The sequence below is a fragment of the Zeus faber genome (genome assembly GCF_960531495.2).
Source record: "Zeus faber genome assembly, chromosome: 14".
Classification (NCBI taxonomy): domain Eukaryota; kingdom Metazoa; phylum Chordata; class Actinopteri; order Zeiformes; family Zeidae; genus Zeus; species Zeus faber.
This window is the reverse complement of record NC_137200.1, coordinates 28864493-28889171: the sequence shown is the minus strand read 5'-3', so window position 1 is coordinate 28889171 and position 24679 is coordinate 28864493. Positions and strand designations below refer to the sequence as shown.

Sequence of the window (24679 nt, the reverse complement as noted above, 5' to 3'; positions counted from 1 at the left end):
AGCCTCAATCAAGGTAAACCATACTCAGATAATGAAACCAATATTCAGAGCACTCAACCGTATTTAAATCAAATCAGTTTTTCCGCATGTCAATCAAATCAATAATACTCCATTAATTAGACGAATGCCTTGATTAGTCAGTCCGTTGCCAAGTCTCTTACTAACTAATTGCAAACGCAATATAAGAAAAAGAACTACTGTAATTCTATATATGAGAACAAGCAATCATGTTGGTTATAACTAGATGTACACACATAGGTAAATGCAGGTGTCTATTGAAAAGAGTTTGTGGATAATCCGTACTGGCCTTATTCAATCTGGATTCAGAATTCTTATGCGCTGTCATCCGCAAGCTTCCAGTGTCTGTGAAGAACTGTCAGATGTCTTGTCATCTGCCCCTTGGATGATCCAATTCAGACTCATTCCATCTTCTCTGTCTTTCCCTCAGCTCTCACTCAGCAAAGTAAAAGAGAGGAAGAAAGAAAAAACAAAAAGAACAACACAAGAGTTCAGTGTCTTTAGACCCCTCTAAATTCTTATACATACTATAATACAATTCAATGAGACATACATTATCAGCTTTTTTATTTCTCGCGCATTTTAAATAAAGCAATGTTTCCTTTTATTCATACGACGCATTTAAATCTAGAGTATATTAGTCAATCTAATATCACCTCTAATTAATTATTTTTATTCTATTTTCCTATTTAATTGAATTTTATTTACATTTATTTTATTTCATTTTATTTTAATATTCATTTATTTATTTATTTTCTTCTATCACAGTTATTCTCCGCCCCTCTTGTCAGGGGGAGCCGACTAAGTTCCACTCGGTATGAAGCACCACCCCTTGCTCCACCTCTTAAATATAGGCACAGCTTCCAGTTTGCTCTGGTCGTCAGCGAGCGAACATCGTGTTTTAGCTCCCCGTCTGAACAGCTCAGCCCAATGCAGTTACACACAGAGTCATAAATCAAAGCTGGTTCCTTGCACTCAGCAGCCGAAACACAAAACCTCTTCTCTTGCATCAGGCACAAGACGCAGCCGCTGGCACAGAACCCGGGCCACGTGCGCAAGGCACGGTTTGCGGGCCCGGATCACGGCCCCACAGCGTCAAGCAGACACCCCGCCCGAGCCGCCCGCCCCACGGGCGAGCCAGCAGGACCCCCACGCCCACTCACGCCGTGCACAATGGGGAGGCACGCCCCACCACAGCCGACCAGACGCCCCGCCCGGAGTCCTTCAGGCATGTCGAACCCGAATCACTCGTACCCCTCCTGTCCCGCAGACCCTGGTCCGATGGAGTGTTGTTCGGAGTGGGATTGGTGTGTCAGTGTATGTGTTCAAGGCTTATACGAGTGGGATTAAAAGGAGCGTGATAGGCAAGATGGAAGCTGCCCACCGCATCCCCACCCACATAGCCTGCACCCCGCCCATCCCGCAAGCGCTCGGTCTATTGTGGGGTAGCCGCAACCGGATCGATCCAGGGGCGCAGCAGGCCGGGAAGCTACCACGCAGACCCCCTCTCCCCGGACCCATCCGCGCCCCAGTGCGCCCACCTCCCGTACCTGGTGGCAGCCAACCTACAGCGATCAGCCAAGGGCGCAGAGTGTCCTATATGCGCCTCTGCCATGCACCTCCGCCATGTCAGGCAGCTCCGTGCTCCCACCAGAGAGGTGAGGTTCTCTGTGCACTCCACCCTTATGATTCACCTTGTGGGTGCTGAGCCGCACGCTGCTTAGGTAGGCCATGGTTTACCTAGTTGTCTCATCATAGGATTAGTCTTCTGAATTGTTATTTGTCTGGCCACTCACCTGAGGCCAATCAGCCCTGGATGGCCCCACCAGACAACATAGCCCCACATAGCCCCTGTCAAGCACACAAATGTGTGCTTGACAGGGGTCATGAGTTATCCCTCTGTTGAATGCCCTGTCAGCTGACAGCACAGTTCAAAAAATAAAATATAATTGATTACAGGTAATATTATATTATATATGATAAATTCATTCATGATTTCGTCACAATAATTTACAATATCAAAATATGCCATGGTGAAAACCTAAAGACAAGAAAAATGCACTGTTATGAATCATTACAGTTCAAATCCCAAGGATGTCAAGAGGCTGTGTTTCTATGGTGACCACACTGACCCATGTGACTGTGTCACGTGAAGTGAGTGAGAACAGACCTCAAATATGTGAGGCTGTCGGAGAGATGCCCAGAGCAACTCTGCCCTTGTAACTGCAAACTGTCGACAAAAGACAAGTACATATGGATTGTTCTCTATTTGTTGTGTGAACTGAACATGCATCTCATCTCCAAGGATGACGGCTCTATACTGATCTGAGGATACACGCAGGAGATGTATTTGTCTGTTTACAACAATAGTTTTGCTTCATATTGAGTATGTGATGTTTCTCTAACATGTTGAATGCAACTGAGTTTTCGGACAATGTCACTGTTGGAGAGCAGTATCAAAATTTGCTGGAGAAAATACTTCATAGGGAGAAAATACTTCAAATGCTTGATATGGGGAATGTGATGTTTCTCTAACATGTTGAATGCAACTCAGTTTCCGGACAATGTCACTGTTGGAGAGCAGTATCAAAGTTTGCTGGAGAAAATACCGCTTGCTCTTTTGAATAGCATGCCCTGCTTTACCTTCCTCTACATTAACTGCGTCATGCTGTACACCTTAAGGAGCAAGCCAGTCCTCCGTGAGACCTCCCGTTTCATCCTTTTGTACACTCTACTTTTTGCAGACACTGTCCAGCTTGTTTTGGCACAGCTCCTTTGCTTACTGGCGTTTTCTAGAATCTACTTGACGTATTATGTATGTGGTATTCTGATTATTCCCGCCTCTCTTACCACTGAAGTGTCCCCTCTCATCCTCGTGGTGATGTCGTTGGAGAGATATGTGGCAGTGTGCTTTCCTCTGAGACATGCAGTCATTGTCACCATCAGAAACACAGGAGGGGCTGTGGCTACCGTTTTGGGCTTTATTTTCCTTAATGGGATAATTCGGGTTAGTTTACTCTCAAGTTTTCCATTTCATGAACTAGAGAGCCTCCAGATGAAAGAGACTTGCACTGCAGTGACTTTTTATTTTGTACCGGTATGTAATTACTACCACAATACCTATAGCTGTCTTGTTTTTGCGACGGCAGCAGCAGCAATCATTTGCTCTTATTTTGGTGTGATGGCAGCGGCGAGGTCTGCTTCTACAGACAAAGCTTCTGTGATCAAGGCTCGTAATACCATTCTACTACATATGGTGCAGCTCTGCTTGATCCTTTCCTCGACCCTGTATATGCCAACGCTTACAGCTGTAATGGCAATTTCTGACAAGTTAGTTGTGGTGCGGATCCAGAATGTTATGTATGTGATTTTAATCATCTTTCCCCGATGTCTCAGTCCTCTCATCTATGGCCTCAGAGACAGAACCATCAGACTTACCTTCCTTAAACACTTGTTCCCATGTTCCACAACATGTAAATGTGATGTCTTAGGTTCAAACATGTGCATGCATGAGAAGCGTTCTATTGTCAAATCAGACTTAGAAATTCAGAAATTATGAAAATGATATGAATTCACGCAAAAATAAAATCCACTAGATTACATTTCAATGTACATTAGATTACGATATTTTACCAGCCAAAATGTCATTCTAAGGTACATCTTAAGACATCACTGACTTCACTGCATATATGTATGAACGTATGAATATGTGCGATTTTCTGAAATAGTTGTAAAAAGGTCTGCTATCATTTTGGCCTAATTACTTCAACAGTACCATCATTTGTTCAAATTGTAACCAACTTTATTAGGAATTACATTCCAATTGATGTAAGTGATTTTAGAACAAAAGTTAGATCTTTCCTTTCAATTCTGGGGTAGAAAAAACAGGCTGCGTAATTTAAAATGAAATTCAGGATAGAGTTGCATCAAATCACGATCATCAAGATAATTTTACTATTTTAACTGCGCTGTAGTATTTAAAATGCTTGCATCATGCACTGTCTACTGTTTTTTACTTTGGCATTTATCTGACACAACCAGATGCATATATATATATATATATATATATATATATATATATATATGACCGTATATATATGTAATTGACAAATAACCGCTTGAATCTTTTCTTGACTTTAAACGAGTGTAACAGTGCAACAAGCTCCAAGACATTTCAAGCTGGGAAGGAGGTGAAGAGTCAGAACCAGTTTCAGCTTCAGACACCTTCTAATCACTAAGACATTTACAAAATCAGCGCTGTATTGTTTTCAATATATTTATGGGTATATGTGAAATAGTGACATAGTGTTCCTTTGAAAAACGCCCCAGTCAGATATTTTTTGTGTGGAGATGTAACTTCTTTCTAGTGAATACAAATAAAACCTGAAAAAAACTTCTATTACTTTGTCGTATTTCTCTCCTCCACATGTATTCTCAGGTGAGCCTGACCGAGTGACTGATACCAATTTTTCCACCGAGGCGTTTCGAGAGCTGGTTCCGTCGGAGTCTGTCTAATCTCGAAACCAGTTCTTCGCGTTTCGACAGCAAAAAAACGGCTCCTGGGGGGGCTAGGCAAGCAAGCCGCCAGTTTCAGTCTTCACTAAAATCCTTAAATCTCAGGTTAATTTACAGATGAAACATTTTTTAGCCGATAATAACATTTGATGTGAGTTTCAGTCTGGTTTTAGAAGCAGTCACAGTACTATCACTGCTGCTATGGCTGTGACAAATGATCTCATTGGTGGCTTGGACAGAAAATCGCATTTTGCCGCCTCATTTGTAGATCTTTCAAAAGTGCTTGATTCAGTGGATCGTGAATGACTTCCAGACAAACTCAGGAAAGCTGGCGTTGTTTCTAAGGCTCCTAAATGGTTTAAAAACTACTTAACAGGTAGAACTCAATGTGTCCAGGCAGAGGGCCAATAATCAGACTTTCTTAAGCTGACTAAAGGTATGCCCCAAGGTTCCATTTTGGCTCCTATTTTGTTTCCTATTTTTATCAATGATTTAGGTAAAGGCATTACATCTTAATTGCATTTGTATGCAGATGACACAATCGTCTAAACATCTGCTCCCTCTGCAGCACAGGCGATTGAAGAACTTCAGACTGTATTTCAGTAATTACAAGGAGCTTCGGAGGGTCTACAATTGGTTTTAAATGCCCAGAAAACAAAGTTTATGATTTTATCAAACGCTTGCTTGCAAAACTTTGGCAATCTGATGGTACATTGATTGAAAGGGTGTCTTCTCATAAGTACCTGAGAATATGGATTGATTTAAAGCTCATTTAATGTACATATTTCTAATCTAGTTAAGAAACTCAAAATGAAGATTGGCTTTTATTTTAGAAATAAATCATGTTTTACATTCTCCACAAATAATAAACGTGTGGAAGCCACCGTTCTGTCTGTGATGGATGATGGTGATATACTACACATGCATGCGGCCTCTTCCACTTTAAGGAGCCTCCATTCAGTGTATCATGCTTGTCTACATTTCATTACAAATGCAAAATGTCTCACTTACCACTGAATTCTCTATCATTTAGCTGCTGGACATCATTAACTATTCGTAGACAGCAACACTGGTATATGTTCATGTATAAAGCTCTGCTGGGTAAACTCCCAGAATACCTCAGTACCTTCTCTCTGTCAGCTCAAGTAGTCACTATCTGCAGCCTCCAAGTGGCTGCTCTTCAGTGTTCCTCAAGCTTTGACAGACTTTGGCAAAACAAGTTCTTAAACTAAAAACATTCATATCTATTAATGATTGTAAGATTATCATAAAGAATGCAGTGAGGGAGGAATGTCATTGTTTTTCTTGAGAGGCTATTGTGCTTGAATATCTGTTGTTCTGTTTTACTGTTCATTTGTATCATGTACGTGTTTTATATTGTCTATTTTGTATGGCTGCTACCTTGGCCAGGTCTCCCTTGTAAAAGAGATTTTTGATCTCAATGGGACTTCCTGGTTCAATAAAGGTAAAATAAAAGAAATAAATAAAAATATGTGGGCATCACCCCCATGGACCGTGAATGTGGGTCGGCATGGCAGAGCCAAAAGATGCTTGGAAGTCTTGTTTTTGGGAAGAACTGCCACAGAAAAACCTGTGTCCTCATCTGCCTTCCTTCCTCTGTTTTTGGACAATTTGCATATTTTAGCTTTTTCTTTACCCAATTGAATGGAAGTGATGGCGACCGGAGGCCATAGAAACCGATATAAACTGTCCAACTTCGCGTTCCCTGTTGCATCTTCTCGAGGAGTTACTATGGGAATATTGTGTCCTGAGAGAAATTCCAAGAATGACCTTATTTGTTAAAATAGGTGACTGACCAGTATCACGCCATTTTTGAACACATATTCATAGAATAAGGACTTGTTTCCACACAAAATATAACAATTATTTCAAATAATAGTGTGGGGAAATGCGCTTTAAGAGAGTGTTTCTCACTCTCACTCGCTCGTTCCCCTAGGGGTTCTTTCGGGTACTGCGGGAGGCACTACGCAAATGAAAAAAATCGTTAAAAAATCGTTATATATAATGTTAAAAAAAGATATAAACGATGCACATACGCGCGCATCCTTTATGTTGGTTTCGTTCGTGTTTTTTCCTCCCAATGCTGCTTGAAGCGCTCGAGGAGCCTCCGCTTCCGAGGAGCGCAGAGGCGAGACCGGGCTCTGACGTCACACCGGTCGCTCGCAGCACGTGGGCGACACCGGCGGCGCCGATTCGCCAATCTTTCACCCAATCAGACGACGGACGCGGATCACGTGTCGCCGACGACGCACTGACGCACGCTTGGCCTCGTTCCTGCGTTTTCCCTCCTCGTCGAGGAAGCTAGCCGGCTAAGCTAGCTCCACCCCGGTGCTCCCGAGCACTTGTTCGATATTTCGCCGCAGACTGGACGGGAAGCTCCTCCGGTGAAGTCGCTGTGAAGGTGAGAAGCTCCGCGCGGCTGCTCCTGCTTCGCCGACGTCACAGTTCGTTGGTTATTCAGCGGGACCGTTAGTTAGCGCTCATTAGCTTGCTAGCTGGCTACCTTGATAACGCATTTTATTTCGACTGGCTTCGTTTTTGCCCATAAACAAACATAAAGCTGTACATGTAGCTGCGTGGGTAATAATAACAATGGTACAGGACCTCAATCATGCCAACACAAATACATTTTTCAGTTTTTCTTGTAACCGACGCATATGATTCGGCTGTATTCTGGCAGCTCCAACTGTGGCGAAATCAAGTCACGTTTCCACTTCAGTAACAGTATAGAAATACTTGCTCCTTAATAAACTAAGTATTACAAGTATTTGATTCCCTAGAACAAAAAGCTTTTTTTTCTGCTTATAATGCGCGTGCAGATTCTGATTATAATTTACAAAGGTGGTGTCGTTTAAAGAAAAAGTCCATGATTACGCCAATGTAGACGCGTAGAAAGTAGAGATATTTTGCTTTGAAATGTTGTGAAGTAATAGTCTCCCAAACTGAATATACCTGAGCAAGTACAGATACTTCCAAAGTCCAGTAATGAATTACTTGTACTGAGTGATTTTGCCTGGTATTGACCTTGTTGACTAATATTGTTACAGGTCCTGCGTTGATGACACACTTGCTTGACAAATTGAACAAGTAGTGGACTCACTGCACTCTCTGTAGGGTGCACGGGAAGGTCAAGGGTCAGGCCTTCTATCCTATTAACTATAAAGGCAGGAATGTCTCTGTCCGAATGTCTGTCTGACTCTTCATCTGGTCTACCTCACACTTGGCAGGTGTATTGCTCTGGACCCAAAGATGTGCAGTGTCCAATTTAGTGCAATTTGGACACACAATGTGTAATAATTATTAATAAACTTTCAATAAACAGCAAACCGTGAGTGGCGCTTCAGGGCTCTGCAACTGAGTGTCTTTCCCCAGAGTATGACTTTAACCGGCAGTTTCATCCCCCATTATGGAACACGGGACTGAATAATTTACATTTTGTTAAACTGTGCCATTCGAATGTCTTAGAAACTCTTAAATTTTGACCGGGCATGCACTAGTGCCTATAATCTGTGAATATCTTTTGTTACTACAGAGCAGGCTTATGCAGGCCTGCTAGCAGACCAAGATGTTCAACAAGTCGTTTGGTGCTCCCTTTGGAGGAGGAGCTGGCGGTTTTGGGACTTCATCCAACTTTGGACAGCAAAGTAAGTATTTGTGTTCACACATCACCTTGCCAGAACTAGAACTCATGTCAGCAGCAAAATTCTCAAAAATTAAGAGACGCATGTAACGTAACAGACAATTTTCAGGCAATATTTAATGCCAGTGCCATCTGTCCATATGCTTATTTCTTTTAGATGTATGTTTACCCTCAGTATTCCTTTTTTTTTTTTTTTTTAAACAGAAGCAGAGTTAAATAAATGCTTTTTATTTTGAATTTGGCCACCTGTCTGTTTTTAATGGGATGGTCAGGGCTGAGTGAGACGGGCTCCTACAGAAGTATTTCTCTGTTCGGAACACATTTCATTATTATATGAATTACGACTTACAACCGTAAGTATAGGCCTATTTTGCAGTGCAAACAGAAACCTGTTTAATTAGTCCTGAACAGACCCTATGTATTCTTTTCAGCCCAAAACCTCTCTGATATACTTGCACTGTTTTTTCAGACACTGGTTTTGGAACAACTGGAGGTTTTGGAACATCAGCATTTGGACAGACGAGCACCACTGGAGGACTGTTTGGTGCCACGCAGAACAAACCTGGTTTGTGGAATGACCTACCTTCTCTTTCAAATAACAAGGTTTCTGATCAGTGACAGCTAGACTTGTCAAGGTGTTGCAAATTCTATACCAGGGAAGATTTCCATCAGTCTCACAGATTTGCCGCCAAAGTTCACAAGTCTAGGCTGTCAGCGATCCGGACATGCAGCCGTGGCCAAAAATATTGCCACCCTTGTGCATTAAAAAAAACACATACTCAATTGTCTCTAAAATAAGGTGAAATTGACAGAAGTATTTGGTCTCTACAATTCTTTATATCACTGTTAATAGGACAGAAACTTTTTGATTCAGAACTTAACGTCTCCTTTTTAATCATAAAAAAAACAGAAATAGCGTTGACAAAATTATTGACACCATAGATTTAATATTTGGTAGCACAGCTTTTGGAGAAAATAACTGCTGTCAAGCGCTTCCTGTAGACTTTAAGGAGATTCCTCTACTGGCAGTTTGGCCCACTCTTCTTTTAGCAAACTTCTCCAGTTCTCTCAGATTTGAGGGGTGCCTTCTTCCAACTGCTGTTTGCCGATCTATTCAAAAGTGTTCAATGGGATTTAGATCTGGACTCCTTTCTGACCACTTTAGAACAGCCCAGTGTTTGTTTTGAATCATAACAGGGTGCTCTGTGATGTGTGTATTTTGTTGTTGTCCTGCTGGAGGACTTGTTACCTTGGACGGAGACGCAAGTAGAAACGGTTGTACCTTGTGTCTGAAGGTCAGCTTGAATCTGTTTTGCAATTGTGCGAGGTCCTTTCTCCATCATTCAAACAATCCTTCGCTGCAATCTTTGGTCAACTTTTCTCTTGCATCCTCGTCTAGTGAGGATGGTTACAGTACTTTAAAAACTTTTTGATAATATTGTGCATGGTGGATACAGGAGCATCAAGGTCTCTGGAGATGGACTTGTAGCCTTGAGGTTGTCCTTGCTTGGCTACGATCTTGTCTCTGACCTCCTCAGACAATTCTCTGCTTTTTTTTTTTCTTTTCTCCATGCTCAGTGTGGTACAGTACACACAGTGACACAAAACAGCAGAATGGGTACTTTGCTCCATTTAAACTGGTCAATGAATGTTTATTAGATTGCAGGCACCTGTGACTCACCACAGGTGAGTTTGAGGTGATTCAGCTGCTTGAAATCCAATTATTTCTTGCAACTTCTAAAAAGGTACGAAATGCCACCGGAAACTACATACAAAAAGGATCAATCAATTGAATCAAAACAATGGCGTACATTTATTGGGTATTTAAACTACATCCCTGGGACTGGACCAGATGCTACGACCTGTGACTCAGTAAACTCTCCCTCTCCTCTCACTTAACTCCACTGATAGACAGCATCCCTGAGCTACTTTATCATCCACCGAGGTCCAACACTGCATTGTGGGGTAAAATGGAAAGTGGGATTTATAATAAAGCACAAAAAATGTCACTGTAATGTTAACATATAAAACGTGAGATGCGCCGATCGATCGGCCGGTGACCGGCATTGCTTGGTTTGCACCGGCTGATCAGTGTCAGATATATTTTCAGATTCTGTGCATGTCAAATTTACACGCTGGTACTGTTGTCATGTACTCGTCAAAATGTTTCAATACTCAAACCTCATACCAACGTAATGTAACGTAGTTGATGCTCAAGAGAGCGAATGATGCTGTTATTTATTTATCGCCTGACATAATTCTAACCTTGTGCAAACTGTTTCTACTGCGGTCACAGCGATGCTCCGCTCGTGATGAAAAGTTTGACTCTTCTTTGAGACTCGGTTCTTGACGAGTCACTCAGTGAAACAAGTCGTTCCATTTGATTCAGTTGTTTTAAGGCATGGTCAGGGAAGGAGGTCTTCCAGTGAACCAGAATGAGAAGAGTCGGCCGTTTATTTTATTTAATTTTTGTAAAGATTGCAATTTATTTGCAAAGTACCATATAAATTTAATATAAATGTATATTTGCACTTAAAGTGAAAGAGATGTTCATTTGAAGTTTGAACTGGACATTTCCATGTTAGTTGTGTCCAGTTACAGGTTGAATTATACTCAAACATGGTGACTGTCACATTAAATTTTATTGGAACTCAGGGACAGTTTGATGTTTTATTATTGTTCCATAGTGAATAATGAGTAATAATAAACAGCGTCCAAATCAACAATCTCACTATTGTGATAACTGGAAATTGCAGTGTAGTCCGTATGTGGAGCTGTTCAATCACGTGAGCATGATCAGATCACATGATGTATTTGTCATAGACGTACAGCAGAACGGAAATGGGAATCTGCAAGAAAATTGTGGTGCATCTCTGGTTGGTGAACATGTTCAGTAACTTTACCAGATGATGCATTTCAAGGGGTATATCCTAATGATATGAATTTGTATACTGTATATAGTATTACTACATCAATGTGTTTACTGTATATAGTATTACCACATGAATCTGTATACTATATATAGTTGTACTAGATGAATGTGTTTACTGTATATAGTATAACCACATGAATGTGTATACTATATAGTATAACCACATGAATATGTATACTTTATATAGTATCACTACATGAATCTGTATATAGTATTACCACATGAATGTGTATACTGTACATAGTATTACCACATGAATGTGTATACTATATAGTATAACCGCATGAATATGTATACTATATAGTATAACCACATGAATATGTATACTATATATAGTATTACTACATGAATCTGTATATAGTATTACTACATAAATCTGTACATAGTATTACTACATGAATGTGTATACTGTATATAGTATTACTACATGAATGTGTATACTGTATAAAATATTACTACATGAATGTGTATACTGTATAAAATATTACTTCATGAATGTGTATACTGTATATAGTATTACTACATGAATCTGTATATAGTATTACTACATGAATCTGTACATAGTATTACTACATGAATGTGTACACTGTATAAAATATTACTACATGAATGTGTATACTGTATAAAATATTACTTCATGAATGTGTATACTGTATATAGTTAGCCGTAGTCGTATCTTGCATTCGATGTGATGAGCCTTGTTATGAGATGGCTACAGTGTGAATAACTGGAGTCATTTAGCTGCAGTAACCTAAACGCCACAGAGACTCCCTGTTACACTGTTGTGGTACTCAGAATATTTTCCCAAAGGTTGGCAGGTCTGATATGTGGATACCAAAAGATGTTTTAATTTCACAATTTTCTGGAAGCATTTGTGTTACTTGGAAAAAAATGCTAGGGTGCCAATATTTTTTGGCCACGACTGTACATCTTATAATATGTTATTTATTTGATATTCACTGCATTTAATTTATTTCCTTTTGCTCAAATGTAAGCCATTCATGGTGTGGAGAAAATAACGCTGGAGTATTGGTTGCATGGAGTTTGGTGCCTGTTTCTCCATGCCCCGTTCTGTGAGCAGTTATTATAATTGTGCTACCACTGTCCCAGGTGGCCTGTTTGGTTCCAGTACGTTCAGCCAGCCTGTGACTTCCTCCACCAGCACTGGCTTTGGATTTGGCACGGCCAGTGGAACCTCCACCAGCCTGTTTGGTAGTACCAACACAGGTGGAGGCGGTGGACTCTTCACTCAGCAGAACAATGCTTTCGGAGCAAACAAACCAGCCTCCTTTGGCAGTGAGTATCTGCTATTCTTGCTTTCATTAATCACTCTTATAATGAATGTTTACTACATTTCTAAACAATGACCCGATATCCTTGCTTACATTAGTATTAGGCTTTAGTAGTTCTGGTTTTGACCAGCTTTCTATATTTCTCAAAGTAAATTCTATACACCCTTTCCTTTTTCTAGCTTTTGGGACAAGCACAAGCAGTGGAGGGCTGTTTGGGTCGACCAACACTGCCTCAAACCCATTTGGGGGGGCCTCAGGCTCCCTGTTTGGGGCCTCTGGGTTCTCAGCTACCCAGCAACCAGGAACCACCCTTAAATTCAATGTGAGTATTTAGACAAGAGGAAAATGAATTGTAGGGAGCCAGATGGGGCGAGGTGGTGCAGGAGGTAGAGCAGGGTTGTCCAGTAATCAGAGGGTTCCTCGTTTGATCCCTGGCTCCTCCACGGCAGCACATCTACATTTTTTTTGAGCCAGACACTGAACCCCTAACTGCTCTCGATGAGCAGGCGTGCATCTTGCATGGTTGCCGCTGCCATCGATGTATGAATGTGTGTGAATGTGAGACACAAGATTAGAAAAGCACTATCTAAGATGCAGTCTATTTGCCATGATGCTGGTGATGACATTTTGCAACAAGACTTATTTACATATGTGATTGATGTCTGTATTTTAAATGAGATTAAAAACAGCTTTTTAAATAGGGACTTTTTCATAAAGCATTATCGAGAAGGGCCTGTTTCCTGAAGTATCACCATTGTACCACAAATTAATTGGAATGGAAAACACAGATATTTTGTTGAAATAGAGGCGTTTTGGTAATCATCTGAATGGCAAATTAAGAAATGGACTAACTAATGATTTGATTAATTATGTTCAGTAATATTAATTCTTACAAGCTAATGAAAGATGCATATCCAGGCTCCAAATGTTTCTGCAATGGAGTTTGGCGTAAAATTCTCTTACTTGTTCAGAACAGAATTTAATGAACAATTTTAATCAAATAAGACAAGCTCCTACTCATACCGTATACAGACTTAATTCTTCCTTTCAGCTGATCATCAACATCCTAGTCACTTTTATGCAATAATACAAGCACGGTGCACTGAAATGATAAAAGGCCAAACTCCAATTTTCTACTTCATGGGGGAGGTTGGGATTGCGGCAAATATGTGGTTACAAACGAAATAAGTGTTTTTACCTTGTTGTCTAGCCCCCAACCGGAAGTGACACAATGGTGAAAGGAGGCGTGACCACGAGCATCAACACCAAACATCAGTGCATCACGGCCATGAAGGAGTATGAGAACAAATCGTTGGAGGTGAGTAAGAGAAAATACCATTGATCTGTTAATAACTTAGACTGACATATTTTTCAGTTCAGTTTAATGACCCCAATGGTCATTCGGTTTCTGTTGTGAAATTGTGCATGTTGTGGGACAGTATGCACTGCATGTGGTGAATATGCTGCTCAGTAAGCTTACAGAAGAGCAATGAAAATATTTAGTCATCCGATGATAGTCTCCAGATAGTCTTATATTACATTTTGGCTTTTTGTGGACAGACTTTTTCACATTTAGACAACCTAACTGGCCATTATTAATAGGCTGGTACATCCAAAGCATTCTTTAATTTTAATTTGTCCATCTCTTTTTAGGAGTTGAGGTTGGAGGATTACCAGGCAGGCAGGAAGGGCCCCTCCAACCCTATGGCTGCAGGGACGGGGGGTCTGTTTGGTGCAGCTGCTCCGGCCACCTCCAGTACCGCTTCGGGCCTCTTTGGCTCATCTGCCACAAACACTGGCTTCTCCTTCGGTCAGGCAAAGACCACATTTGGCACCAGTAAGTCAGAACAGTCCAAAATTGCTGTGTCCTTTTTGTTTCTTCCAACTGGTCCTTATGAAGCTTCAGATAACTCTTTCCACTTTCACGGGCGTGGGGATAATGATGCCAAGGACTGTATTTGGGCAAGATTACGCACCGCATTGCGGCACTTTGATAAAATCGTCCTCCTGGCTGGCAAATTGGTTGATGTGAATTGGAATTTTAAAGAAGCTTCACGGATTTTAGGGTGACTTCTGCAATGACTTTGGATGTCATTTTGGGGAACAGCTAGGGACTCCTAACTGCTTCTCTATAATGTCAACCACTGCTCATGCTACTGCCACCACCTTATTATAGACTTATGCCTCTCTCACCTACTCATTGTGCTGATGTTTCACGTCTAGATACTGGTGGTTTCGGTGCGGCCACAGGCAGCTTGTTTGGCCAACAGGCGCAGCAGCAGCAGCAGCAGCAGCAGCAGCAAGCAGGCAGCCTCTTCAAGCCTTTTGGCCAAACGACTACTACACAAAACACTGGCTTCTCCTTTGGCAACACAAATACCATGGGCCAGGCCAACACCAGCACCATGGTGAGTCAAGGTTCTTTCTTTGTCTCTTTCTGTCCTTCCCTTTTCTGATTATCATCTTTGTTGGTCTCCATCTGTGTGTCTCTGTCGCTTGTTCTCTTGCACTCACCTGCTTACCAAAGCAGTGTCTTTAAATCTGCACTATGTGACTTTTCCATGAAGGGGAAGTGCATTACTTATACTCTAAATAAAAGGGTCAAGAAACATTATGTGGGAAAGGTCATCCATACATGTTTCAGTAGACGCAGCTAGATTTAAGTTTCTTTGGTCAAGTGTAGCGCTCAGTCAGAATATTTGATTAATTTTCCATGAAATTTCCATCATTTCCGGGAAATAATTTTTGTGAGGGTAGATTTCACTGAAAAAAACAAGTCATGATTAATGTTATTTAAAAACTATTTGGGGGATATATGAATGCATAGATCCAGAGGTCCTCCCACCCACGCTGTGAAAAGGATCGGTTAATGTGACTCTGTTCTGTTCCTCAGGGTTTGTTCGGTAACACAGCAGCTTCCCAGGCGGGAGGTTTGTTTGGAGCCACGGCTCAAACCAGCGCGGCCACCGGGTTCGGGGCGGCTACCGGGCTCTTCGGACAAACGAACACTGGCTTCGGCAATGTCGGTACACAGGTACCAACCACGGCTCACTCTATGAACTCTAGAGCGAGGACTTGGAAGGAAACTCCTGTTACGGCTTTTTCTGTTCCTTTCAACGTCCAATGTGGTTATACAATTCTTAATTTTATTAGATTTTTATTCTCCTTCCAACGACCAGCAATATAACCAAGTAATAAAAAGTTCTATAATTAGAACTTTTTTGTATGATTTAAGTGTATGATTAAATATAATGGGTAAGCAGTAGAGTTGCTGCGGTTATCGGTGTAAGACAAAACCTAATTCAAAAAAATTTAGTTCATTTTCATGTATCGGCATCAAATTAAGGAAAAAAAAAAAAAATAATAAATATGTAAAATACTAGGCGTGTTGAATGAATAATTAGTTGGACGCTACAAAAGTGAAAGTGAAAATGGCTGTTTTGTCATCGCAAAGTCGCAGCACAGTCTGCTTATCATGGGGGGAGAGGAGTATATAGGAGACCTTCCATCAGGTATGGATCAGGACCTGTCTTCCTCCATGTGTAATTACCAACCATGCACAACGGAGACACACACCCCCCCCTCGGTAAAATGTCCTGACTGTATTAACTGGTGGGAAAGATTCCTCACCGTGGCATGCCTAGTAAGAAGTGTTGTCTTTTTTATTAAATGGCTTGATGAATAAAATAGCAAACAGATATTCTGTTATATGGAGCTGAAGGGCTTTTTGTTCCTTGAATAAACCTTGGTATAGAGAATCATTTTCTTCTGATGATGGGTGTTCTTTTTTTATTTATTGTAAAAAGGAAACATTGAACAAATGAAACTTATATATTTTAAACAAAACACTCCCGTGCCATCGCATAGTTTACAGTTCAGTGTTTGGCCATGGTGTTGGAACTGCGAGTGAATGTTTTTGTCTGGGATTTTGTTTCTTAAAGCAAAGCCTCTTTGGCAGCAAGCCAGCGGGCTTTGGGACCACCACTACCAGCGCACCGTCCTTTGGGACAGCCACGGGTCTGTTTGGCAATAAGCCTGCCTTGACACTGGGCACTGGGGCCAACACGTCAACCTTTGGTAAGATTTTCCTGCACCCACATCCTTCCCTGTTGTGAGATTTGCATTTTAGGTGATGAAACTGATGTCACAGTTGAATATTGAATAATTGAATATTGGTAAGAGTCAAAAGCAAGGAATGGCCATACTTGAGTTTTTGTTTTTTTTTACCTGTTGTGCTTTGCAACAGTGAATTTCCTGGTTATAGAAATGACAAGAAACCGTAGTGTTTTCATTTGATTATCATCATCACAAGAAGCGGGTTCTTTCAGGTTCTCCTTCGCACTTGGCTTGTTGCAGGTTTTGGTGCCAACCCCGCTGGTGGAACCCTGTTTGGAAATAAGCCAGTCACTGGAGGCCTGGGGACCGGGCTGGGAGCAGGCTTTGGAGCAGGTGCCAACAGAACCACACTGTAGAATAGATAGAATTACTGGTAAAATAACTGAGGCATTGGGGTGGTCACAATTCCTCTAGTCGAGGCCTTTTCAATTATCGGGCCCTGGGCCAAAAAGTAATGCATATTGGCCCTTTGAATACATTTTATAATTAGCAATGCTATACATTTAAGAATATAAAACCTCAGAATATTATCGAGAATAGTATTTAACAGTTTACGTTAGATTTGCCCGTTCAAGAGATCGTTTGTCACATACATACGGTCATACATATATGCAGTGAGGTATCATGACACCCGGTGATTACACACAATGAGCTCTATAAGCTCTAAAAATACTAAAATGTGCGTAATCGACACGAGGTGCTCGCGCAGGCGGCTGCAAGGGGTGGCGATTGCGATTCTGGGTTCTACAATTAATTGTCTGTGTTGTATCAAATATATCACAGGGGATGGTAGCTCAGGAGGTAGAGCTGGTCGTCTAGTAATCTAAAGGTTGCTGGTTGGATCCCAGGCTCCTCCTGCTAGCATGCTGTAGTGTCCTTGAGCAAGACACTTAACCCCTAATTGCTCCTGATGGCTGCGTCCGTCGGTGTTTGAATAATTGTAAGTCGCTTTGGATAAAAGCGTCTGATCAATGTAAATGTAAATATACATTTAAATCCTCCAAAATGAAACTTACCTTAACTTACCTCAGTATAAGTATAAGGTACGTCACAAAGCGTAAAAGTCCTGGCATGTCACAAAGCTTCAAATGGCTTGCAATGAAGCTTCAGCTTGTTGTATAAAAACCAACATAACAGACAGCTGCTCCATTAAGTCATAAGAAGCTTTTCATACCAGGCCGTTTTTGTTACATAACATAGAAAAGTGGTCATCAGAAAGAGGAACATGAACTGTATTCATTCAAATTGTGGAAAATAGGTTGTGTGTGTGTGTGTGTGTGTGTGTGTGTGTGTGTGTGTGTGTGTGTGTGTGTGTGTGTGTGTGTGTGTGTGTGTGTGTGTGTGTGTGTGTGTGTGTGTGTGTGCGTGCGGGCATTCCGCAGTGGGCGCAGGTCAGACGTCTCTGTTTGGGAATACCCAGAACAAGCTTGGAACCACTCTAGGAACCATGGGAGCGTTTGGAGCGTCAGGGTTCAACAGTGGAACCAGCACACTGGGCTTTGGCGCACCTCAGCAGCCTGTTGGTCAGTAGCCCACAATCTCTAATACTCCTGTCTCTTTATTCCCTTTACCTATAATTCTTGGTCAGCCAGTCTTATCACATTTCTATACGAGACCCGGTGGTCCATTAAGTATTCTTAAATTTTCATCTCTCGAATTTCATTTTGAAAAGGCAAGTATTTCTGGAGGACATAAACCACTTTCTCAATTTGCTATCATTTAATTTTTGGCGCATAGAGAGGAAGAGCAATATCAGTGGGAATCTGATCAATGGAAATTTGCTCATGTCATGTTAAAATGGAATTTGCATCAATTTCACCTGAACTCTTTATTGTACTTTATGTACCGTCTTGAACTTGATCAGACACGCACTTGCTCAGTCTTTTGCCCCATTGCCTTGTTTTTCTTTCCTTCAAACTACTTCAAACAGAATGTCTCAATGCGTTTTGTTTTTGATTGCAGCTCTGACTGACCCCAATGCAGCAGCGGCTCAGCAGGTTGTGCTGCAACAGCAGATCAACGCGCTGGCTTACTCTCCTTTTGGAGACTCTCCCCTCTTCAGAAACCCCCTGTCAGACCCCAAAAAGAAGGAGGAGGTGAGTGGCGAGGAGACCCCACAACAGCGGGGGCCTCACAGAGGCTTTGTTCAAGTTTAAATTGGTGGGATCTTCTGCATGTCGTTACGCAATGTTCCATAGCTCGGGTCAGAGCGATCTTTTCTCCAAACAAACCAAATAAAAACTCTAGATGTATTTAATTTACTCCACACTGGTCTGGTGCGGATCGTGGGCCGGTGTTTGGGAACCTCTGCACTAGAGAACATTCTGGGATGGTCAGGTTTATTTCTTTTATTTTATATCATGGCCACATCTGTGGAATTACTGGACATTCTGGTCACAGTTGCACTTTCCCTTGTGCACACAGTGAAACGCACTGGTGTGTGCACACACCGTTACCTCTCTATGTTCGTTTACGTTATTACTCCAGCATATATCAATATTGGTCAGTATAGCCTTGGATAACCCTTGATTCAGCTTGTTTTCTCTCTAGGAACCTGAGGAGACATAGAAAAGTGGGATGACAGGAAACCCTTAAGATGCCAAAATAAAATGACATTCAGTACTGCTGTTGAGGAAATGAGGTAGACAAAATCTGGAAGGTCTAAAATGGGCAAGAACCTTGGACTGAATTAAGGACTAATTACGTTTGATAGTGAGACAAAGACAAGACGTTAGCACTGACTGTGTTCACCATGGTTCTGAGCTCTTTGGGTGTGCTTTATCCATTATCTATAAAAACAAGAGACTAATGTAATACAAGTGAAAGGTAAAGGCCAATCGAACACTCAATCAACCTGTGCCTTACTTTTTGACAGCGTCTGAAACCGACCAATCCTGCCGCCCAGAAGGCCCTGACTACGCCCACACACTACAGGCTCACTCCGCGGCCTGCAACACGTGTTCGCCCCAAAGCTCTGACATCATCAGGGGCCTCAAAGTCTCAGCTGTTTGACGGACTGGATGACGATGAGCCTTCACTCACCAACGGAGCCTTCGTCCCCCGGTACAGACACCTTTATGATTCTTCCAGCCACACTGTGTTTGGTATCAACTGGTAATGTGCTGAAATAGTGAAATGTCTATTTATTGGTTGATGTCCCCTCAACTGATATTTTATTTTTTAAGGTTATTGGATTGTAAATTGGTTTAAGATAAAAAAAAATATTGAGCTTGTTGGAATTGGCAGTGGTCAATTGCAACTGGCTTCTTTTAATTAGGATATTGAGTGTTGTAGCAAACTTTCTGATGTCCACAGGGGCATCTGTCCTTCTAGCTGTAGCACCCAAAGTAGATTGTCAGCTTGACTCCTGCTGGTGGAGAAGTATAATACGTGGCATTAGCAAGGCTAGTCAAGGTTTCTATTGTTGTTTGTGTGTGTTACAGGAAGAGCATAAAGAAGCTGGTGCTGAAGAACTTGAACAACAGCCTGTACAGCAGTCCCATCAATAGAGATACGGATGACCTGGCGTCCCCCTCAGAGTACCCTCACAACGGACACAGGTTTCATCCCACACACATTCAAGCATAGCCCATGGTTAACATAAAGACAACCTGGCCTAAGTGTTTGGAATTCGAAGTTTGTATCAGTAAGAGAGCAAGCCAAGAATACCAATCTCCTGTGATTTTTAGCATTTGGTCAGTTTGCGTGAAAAATTCAACAGCCATCAAATAGTTTTAGAGAAATAACATGCCCACATGAAAGGAAAAAAGACAAATATTAATCATCAGTACAATGAATATTAGGGAGTTATCCTTGAATTGTTACAACAATGTGGAAGTTTTTTAGCACATTATTTTAAACTCAAAACAAGTCCATATACTGCCACTCACTTTGAACTGTTGCTTCTGTGGAAAAGAAGAGGCTTTTTTTACTCATCCCACTGACTGCAAACTTAGCCTGACAAACACACTTTTAGGAGTGGGGGACAAGATCGATACAGCATACTATTGAAATATTTTCCCCCATGATATTCTATTCATTCTTTCAGAGGTCATATTCACACAAATGCGGATAAATTTAAAAACGCAGTTCTCATGTAGAATGATTCATGGTTCAAGGTGTTTATATAGTCACATAAATATACATATGAGCATACATACAGGTCCATCTCATAAAATTAGAATATCATGAAAAGGTTCAATATTTTGTCACTCATTTCAGAAAGTGAAACCCATATATTATATAGATTCATTACACGTAGAGTGAAATATTTCAAGCCTTTATTTCTTGAACTGTTGATGATTGTGGCTATAGATAATGAAACCCCAAAATTCAGTGTCTCAGAAAATTAGAATATTGTGAAAAAGTACAATATTGGAAAGTCAAAACACCTGCAAAGGTTTCCTGAGCCTTTAAATGGTCTCTCAGTCTGGGTCAGTAGGCTACACAATCATGGAGAAGACTGCTGACTTGACAGATGTGCAGAAGACAGTCATTGACACTCTCCACAGGGAGGATAAGCCACAAAAGGTCATTGCTAAAGAAGCTGCTTGTTCACAGAGTGCTGGATCCAGGCATATCCATAGAAAATTGAGTGGAAGGAAAAAGTGTGGTAGGAAAAGGTGCACCAGCAAAAGGGATAACCACAGGCTTGAGAGGATTGTCAAGCAAAATCCATTCAAGAATTTGGGGGAGCTTCACAAGGAGTGGACTGAGGCTGGAGTCAGCGCATCAAGAGCCACTACGCAGAGACCAATCCTAGGCACGGGCTGCAAAGGTCGCATTTCCTCATGTCACTCCTGAACCTGAGACAATGTCAGAAGCGTCTTACCTGGGCTGTGGAGAAAAAGAATTGGACTGTTGCTCAGTGGTCCAAACTCCTCTTTTCAGATGAAAGTCAATTTTGCATGTCATTTGGAAATCAAGGTCCCAGAGTCTGGAGGAAAAGTGGAGAGGCACAGAATCTTGCTTGAAGTCCAGTGTGAAGTTTCCACAGTCGGTGATGATTTGGGCTGCCATGTCATCTGCTGGTGTTGGTCCACTGTGTTTTCTGAAGTCCACAGTCAACACAGCCATCTACCAGGATATTTTAGAGCACTTCATGCTTCCTTCTGCTGACAAGCTTTATGGAGATGCTGATTTCATTTTCCAGCAGGACTTGGCACCTGCCCACACTGCCAAAGGTACCAAAAGCTGGTTCAGTGATCATGGTGTTACTGTGCTTGATTGGCCAGAAAACTCGTCTGATCTGAACCCCACTATGGGGTCAAGAGGAAGATGAGACACCAGACCCAACAATGCAGACGACCTGAAGGCTGCTATCAAAGCAACCTGGGCTTCCATTACACCTGAGCAGTGCCACAGACTGATCGCCTCCATGCCACGCCGCATTGATGCAGTAATTCATGCAAAAGGATGCCCAACCAAGTATTGAGTGCATAGAAATGAACATACTTTTCAGAAGCCTGACATTTCTACTTAAAATATCGGGTTTTTTTTATTGATCTTATGTAATATTCTAATTTATGAGACACTGAATTTTTGGTTTTCATTATCTATAGCCACAATCATCAAAATTTCAAGAAATAGAGGCTTGGAATATTTCACTCTGTGTAATGAATCTATATAATATATGGGTTTCACTTTCTGTGAAATGAATGACAAAAAATATTGAACTTTTTCATGATATTCTAATTTTATGAGATATATATGTAGTGAAATGACATTGCAACTCACCCGGAGATTATACACAATAAGTACTTACTGGCACAATAGGGAACTAATTAACACACTAACTAAACAAACTGATTCCTAAAACGTAATTACTTACTGGTTTAAAAATGTCCAAACTTTCACTGTGGGAACGATGCTGTCCGCTACCGTGGCTATGAAACTAATAGCAACTTCTATAATCTCGCTGACGGCACTGGAACTTGATTGGAACATGTCCCAGGCGACGTCCCTCAAAGTGTCCTGTAGCAAGGCCTCTGGTTGGTCCGACCACTGCTTTATGTGCCACACGTGATGTGTCGATGGAAATTAGGCAGAAATTTTTTCAGGTTTGCCCTGGTAAAAGTCCCCAGTCACCGCCACAGCTGCGTTGGGATGCTTGTTTTGAAGTCTGCAACACATCCTTCTTGCCTGTGTCTAGTCACTGGAAATAAGATAGATGAGCTTCAGGCGAGGATTACATTCCAACGGGACACGAGAAACTGTTGCGTCCTCTGCCTTACGGAGACATGGCTGAAGCCGCTGGTGCTGGACCACGCCATACGTCCAGCCCAGTCCTTCTACGTGATCAGCACAGACAGATCAGGGGAGTCAGGGAAATCACAGCCGTCTAGCTGTGAATCACGGCTGTAATTCACAGCTAGAGCTGTGAACATGCTGAATTCCCGGGGGAGGTAGAATGGACGGCATGAGATGGTCAGCTGTTCCAGGTTTGGCGAGCAGGAGCGGGAGAATATTGACGTTGGGGTTACAATAGCTGCTGTTGATCATGAGGCCCCTGGATTTTCCTGACTCCCCCGATCTGTCTGTGCTGATCGAATATCGAATATCTGACGACAAACTTAACGTAACAAAGGATTTATTATCACCTGCAGAGTTTATTTCATACTCAATATTCATTCATTCATATATTCCTTTTACAATACTGTTTGGCCGAGATTCCTAAAGTTGCAAACTAATTTAATTATTGGTAAACATGTAATTACACCGAACAGTACTGAACACACATTCACAAACCGGTTGTTGACCATCGCTCGTAGTTTTCCGGCGCGTATTGAAGTCATGACGTCAGAAGTGAGTTCTGTGTGGGCAGAAAACCAAAAGGGCGAAAAGAAGATGCGTTTAAAACTTTTCACTGCAGCCACAAGACTAAGAAATCATATTGCAGTCTCGTAATGCTCTCACACATAGGAAATAAATTTGTACTACAGAACTTTGTTTATTTAATTATTATTATTTAATTTACAAATCCATTTTCCCCAGTCACATGGCTGAAGATCAGGAGGAGGTGGTGAGGGAGCTTCCTGTTGGCGGGGAGAAAGCCGAGGATGACCCGGAAGTCACCCAGTTCTACGTGAACCCCATCGCCAAGCCCATTCCTCACGGCCGCACCCAGGCCAACCTCCAGGACACCATCCACGACCTCAACATGCAGCAGCCGGCCAGAAACGGCCTGGAGGTACAAAACTAGGAGATCGAAGCGATTGCGATTTTTATAAATGTTATGCTTGATCATGTCATCTGTATAAAACTTTCCATTTGAATGTTTATGTGGGTTGTTTTATTTTCTCACAGCTGAGCAGCGAGGATGTATCTTTAGGAGAGGAGTCACTGCAGCAGTACAGGGAGGAGGCAGCAGACGAGCCTCAGCAGTTTCCTCACCCAGCAGGTCGCTTTCTCCTCCTCTTCACTCGGACATCTTCTTATATAATTCTACATTTACAGTGTACCTCGGTTAGGCCTGGACAATGGACAAATATTGTTGTTAATCGTCTGTTAGTGACATTTTGTTCTCATGACATTAGGAGGTCAACCAGAGATGCAATGTTTTGTATTTAAGATGCAAGTGGTCTGTGCGAGTCTGGGATTATTAGAATTTGGAAAAACGTAACTCTAGCCCAGCCAGAATCTCATGTCACCGTGTCGGTACTTCGCTGTCAGTAAAGAAAATATAATGGAACAAACTAACCGTAACCCATAGAAACACAAAGTTTTAAAGCAGAGCAAAAATAGACATTGAAAGGAAATAACAATGTTAATATTTTAATAAATAACAATTAAAATAAAAATAAATGTGGGGCTTGCAGTGGCTGCTAGTGTAGCAACATTCTAATCTGTCAAATTTATATTGCACCACTTCATTGCTGGCAATATGATGTCCCATTATTGTTATATTATATACTTTAACACAAATCAACAATTTAGGATGATTTTTAACTATCTTGTCCATCGCAATCAAAAGTAAAATAAAAAATAATAATCACACATCATTGTTTGTCTTCCTTATTCAAAAAGGACTTTGCCTTAGTGATGCTAGCACAAGAGTTCCCGACCACTGGGTCGAGGCCGAGGGTCATTTTCCACTGAGCCGCGAGCAGGCGGGTGGGGGTACCCTGTTTAGCCTGTGCTTTAACT

General features: G+C 41.6%; 2 protein-coding genes across 2 annotated transcripts in view; both read left to right on the top strand.

The window, feature by feature from the left end:
* Positions 1-2647: 2647 nt before the first annotated feature.
* LOC307240022 (odorant receptor 131-2-like) lies at positions 2648-4533 on the top strand (the record flags this gene model as incomplete). The annotated part of the gene is made up of 2 exons (XM_080013597.1): positions 2648-3479; positions 4457-4533. 2 exons carry the CDS (start codon positions 2648-2650, stop codon positions 4531-4533), a joined length of 909 nt encoding a protein of 302 aa, XP_079869723.1.
* A 2304-nt stretch (positions 4534-6837) lies between these two features.
* Positions 6838-24679, top strand: part of nup98 (nucleoporin 98 and 96 precursor) — a 35314-nt gene continuing 17472 nt past the window's right edge. Inside the window, exons 1-17 of the mRNA XM_080014385.1 lie at positions 6838-6955; positions 8087-8198; positions 8664-8759; positions 12237-12422; positions 12598-12740; positions 13629-13736; positions 14072-14255; positions 14642-14826; positions 15312-15452; positions 16360-16495; positions 16775-16867; positions 17917-18057; positions 18497-18630; positions 19410-19597; positions 19978-20094; positions 23528-23723; positions 23840-23933. Of these exons, the coding sequence (XP_079870511.1) occupies positions 8120-8198; positions 8664-8759; positions 12237-12422; positions 12598-12740; positions 13629-13736; positions 14072-14255; positions 14642-14826; positions 15312-15452; positions 16360-16495; positions 16775-16867; positions 17917-18057; positions 18497-18630; positions 19410-19597; positions 19978-20094; positions 23528-23723; positions 23840-23933 (2221 nt within the window). The 5' untranslated portion in view covers positions 6838-6955; positions 8087-8119. The remainder of the gene's footprint in view (positions 6956-8086; positions 8199-8663; positions 8760-12236; positions 12423-12597; positions 12741-13628; positions 13737-14071; positions 14256-14641; positions 14827-15311; positions 15453-16359; positions 16496-16774; positions 16868-17916; positions 18058-18496; positions 18631-19409; positions 19598-19977; positions 20095-23527; positions 23724-23839; positions 23934-24679) is intronic.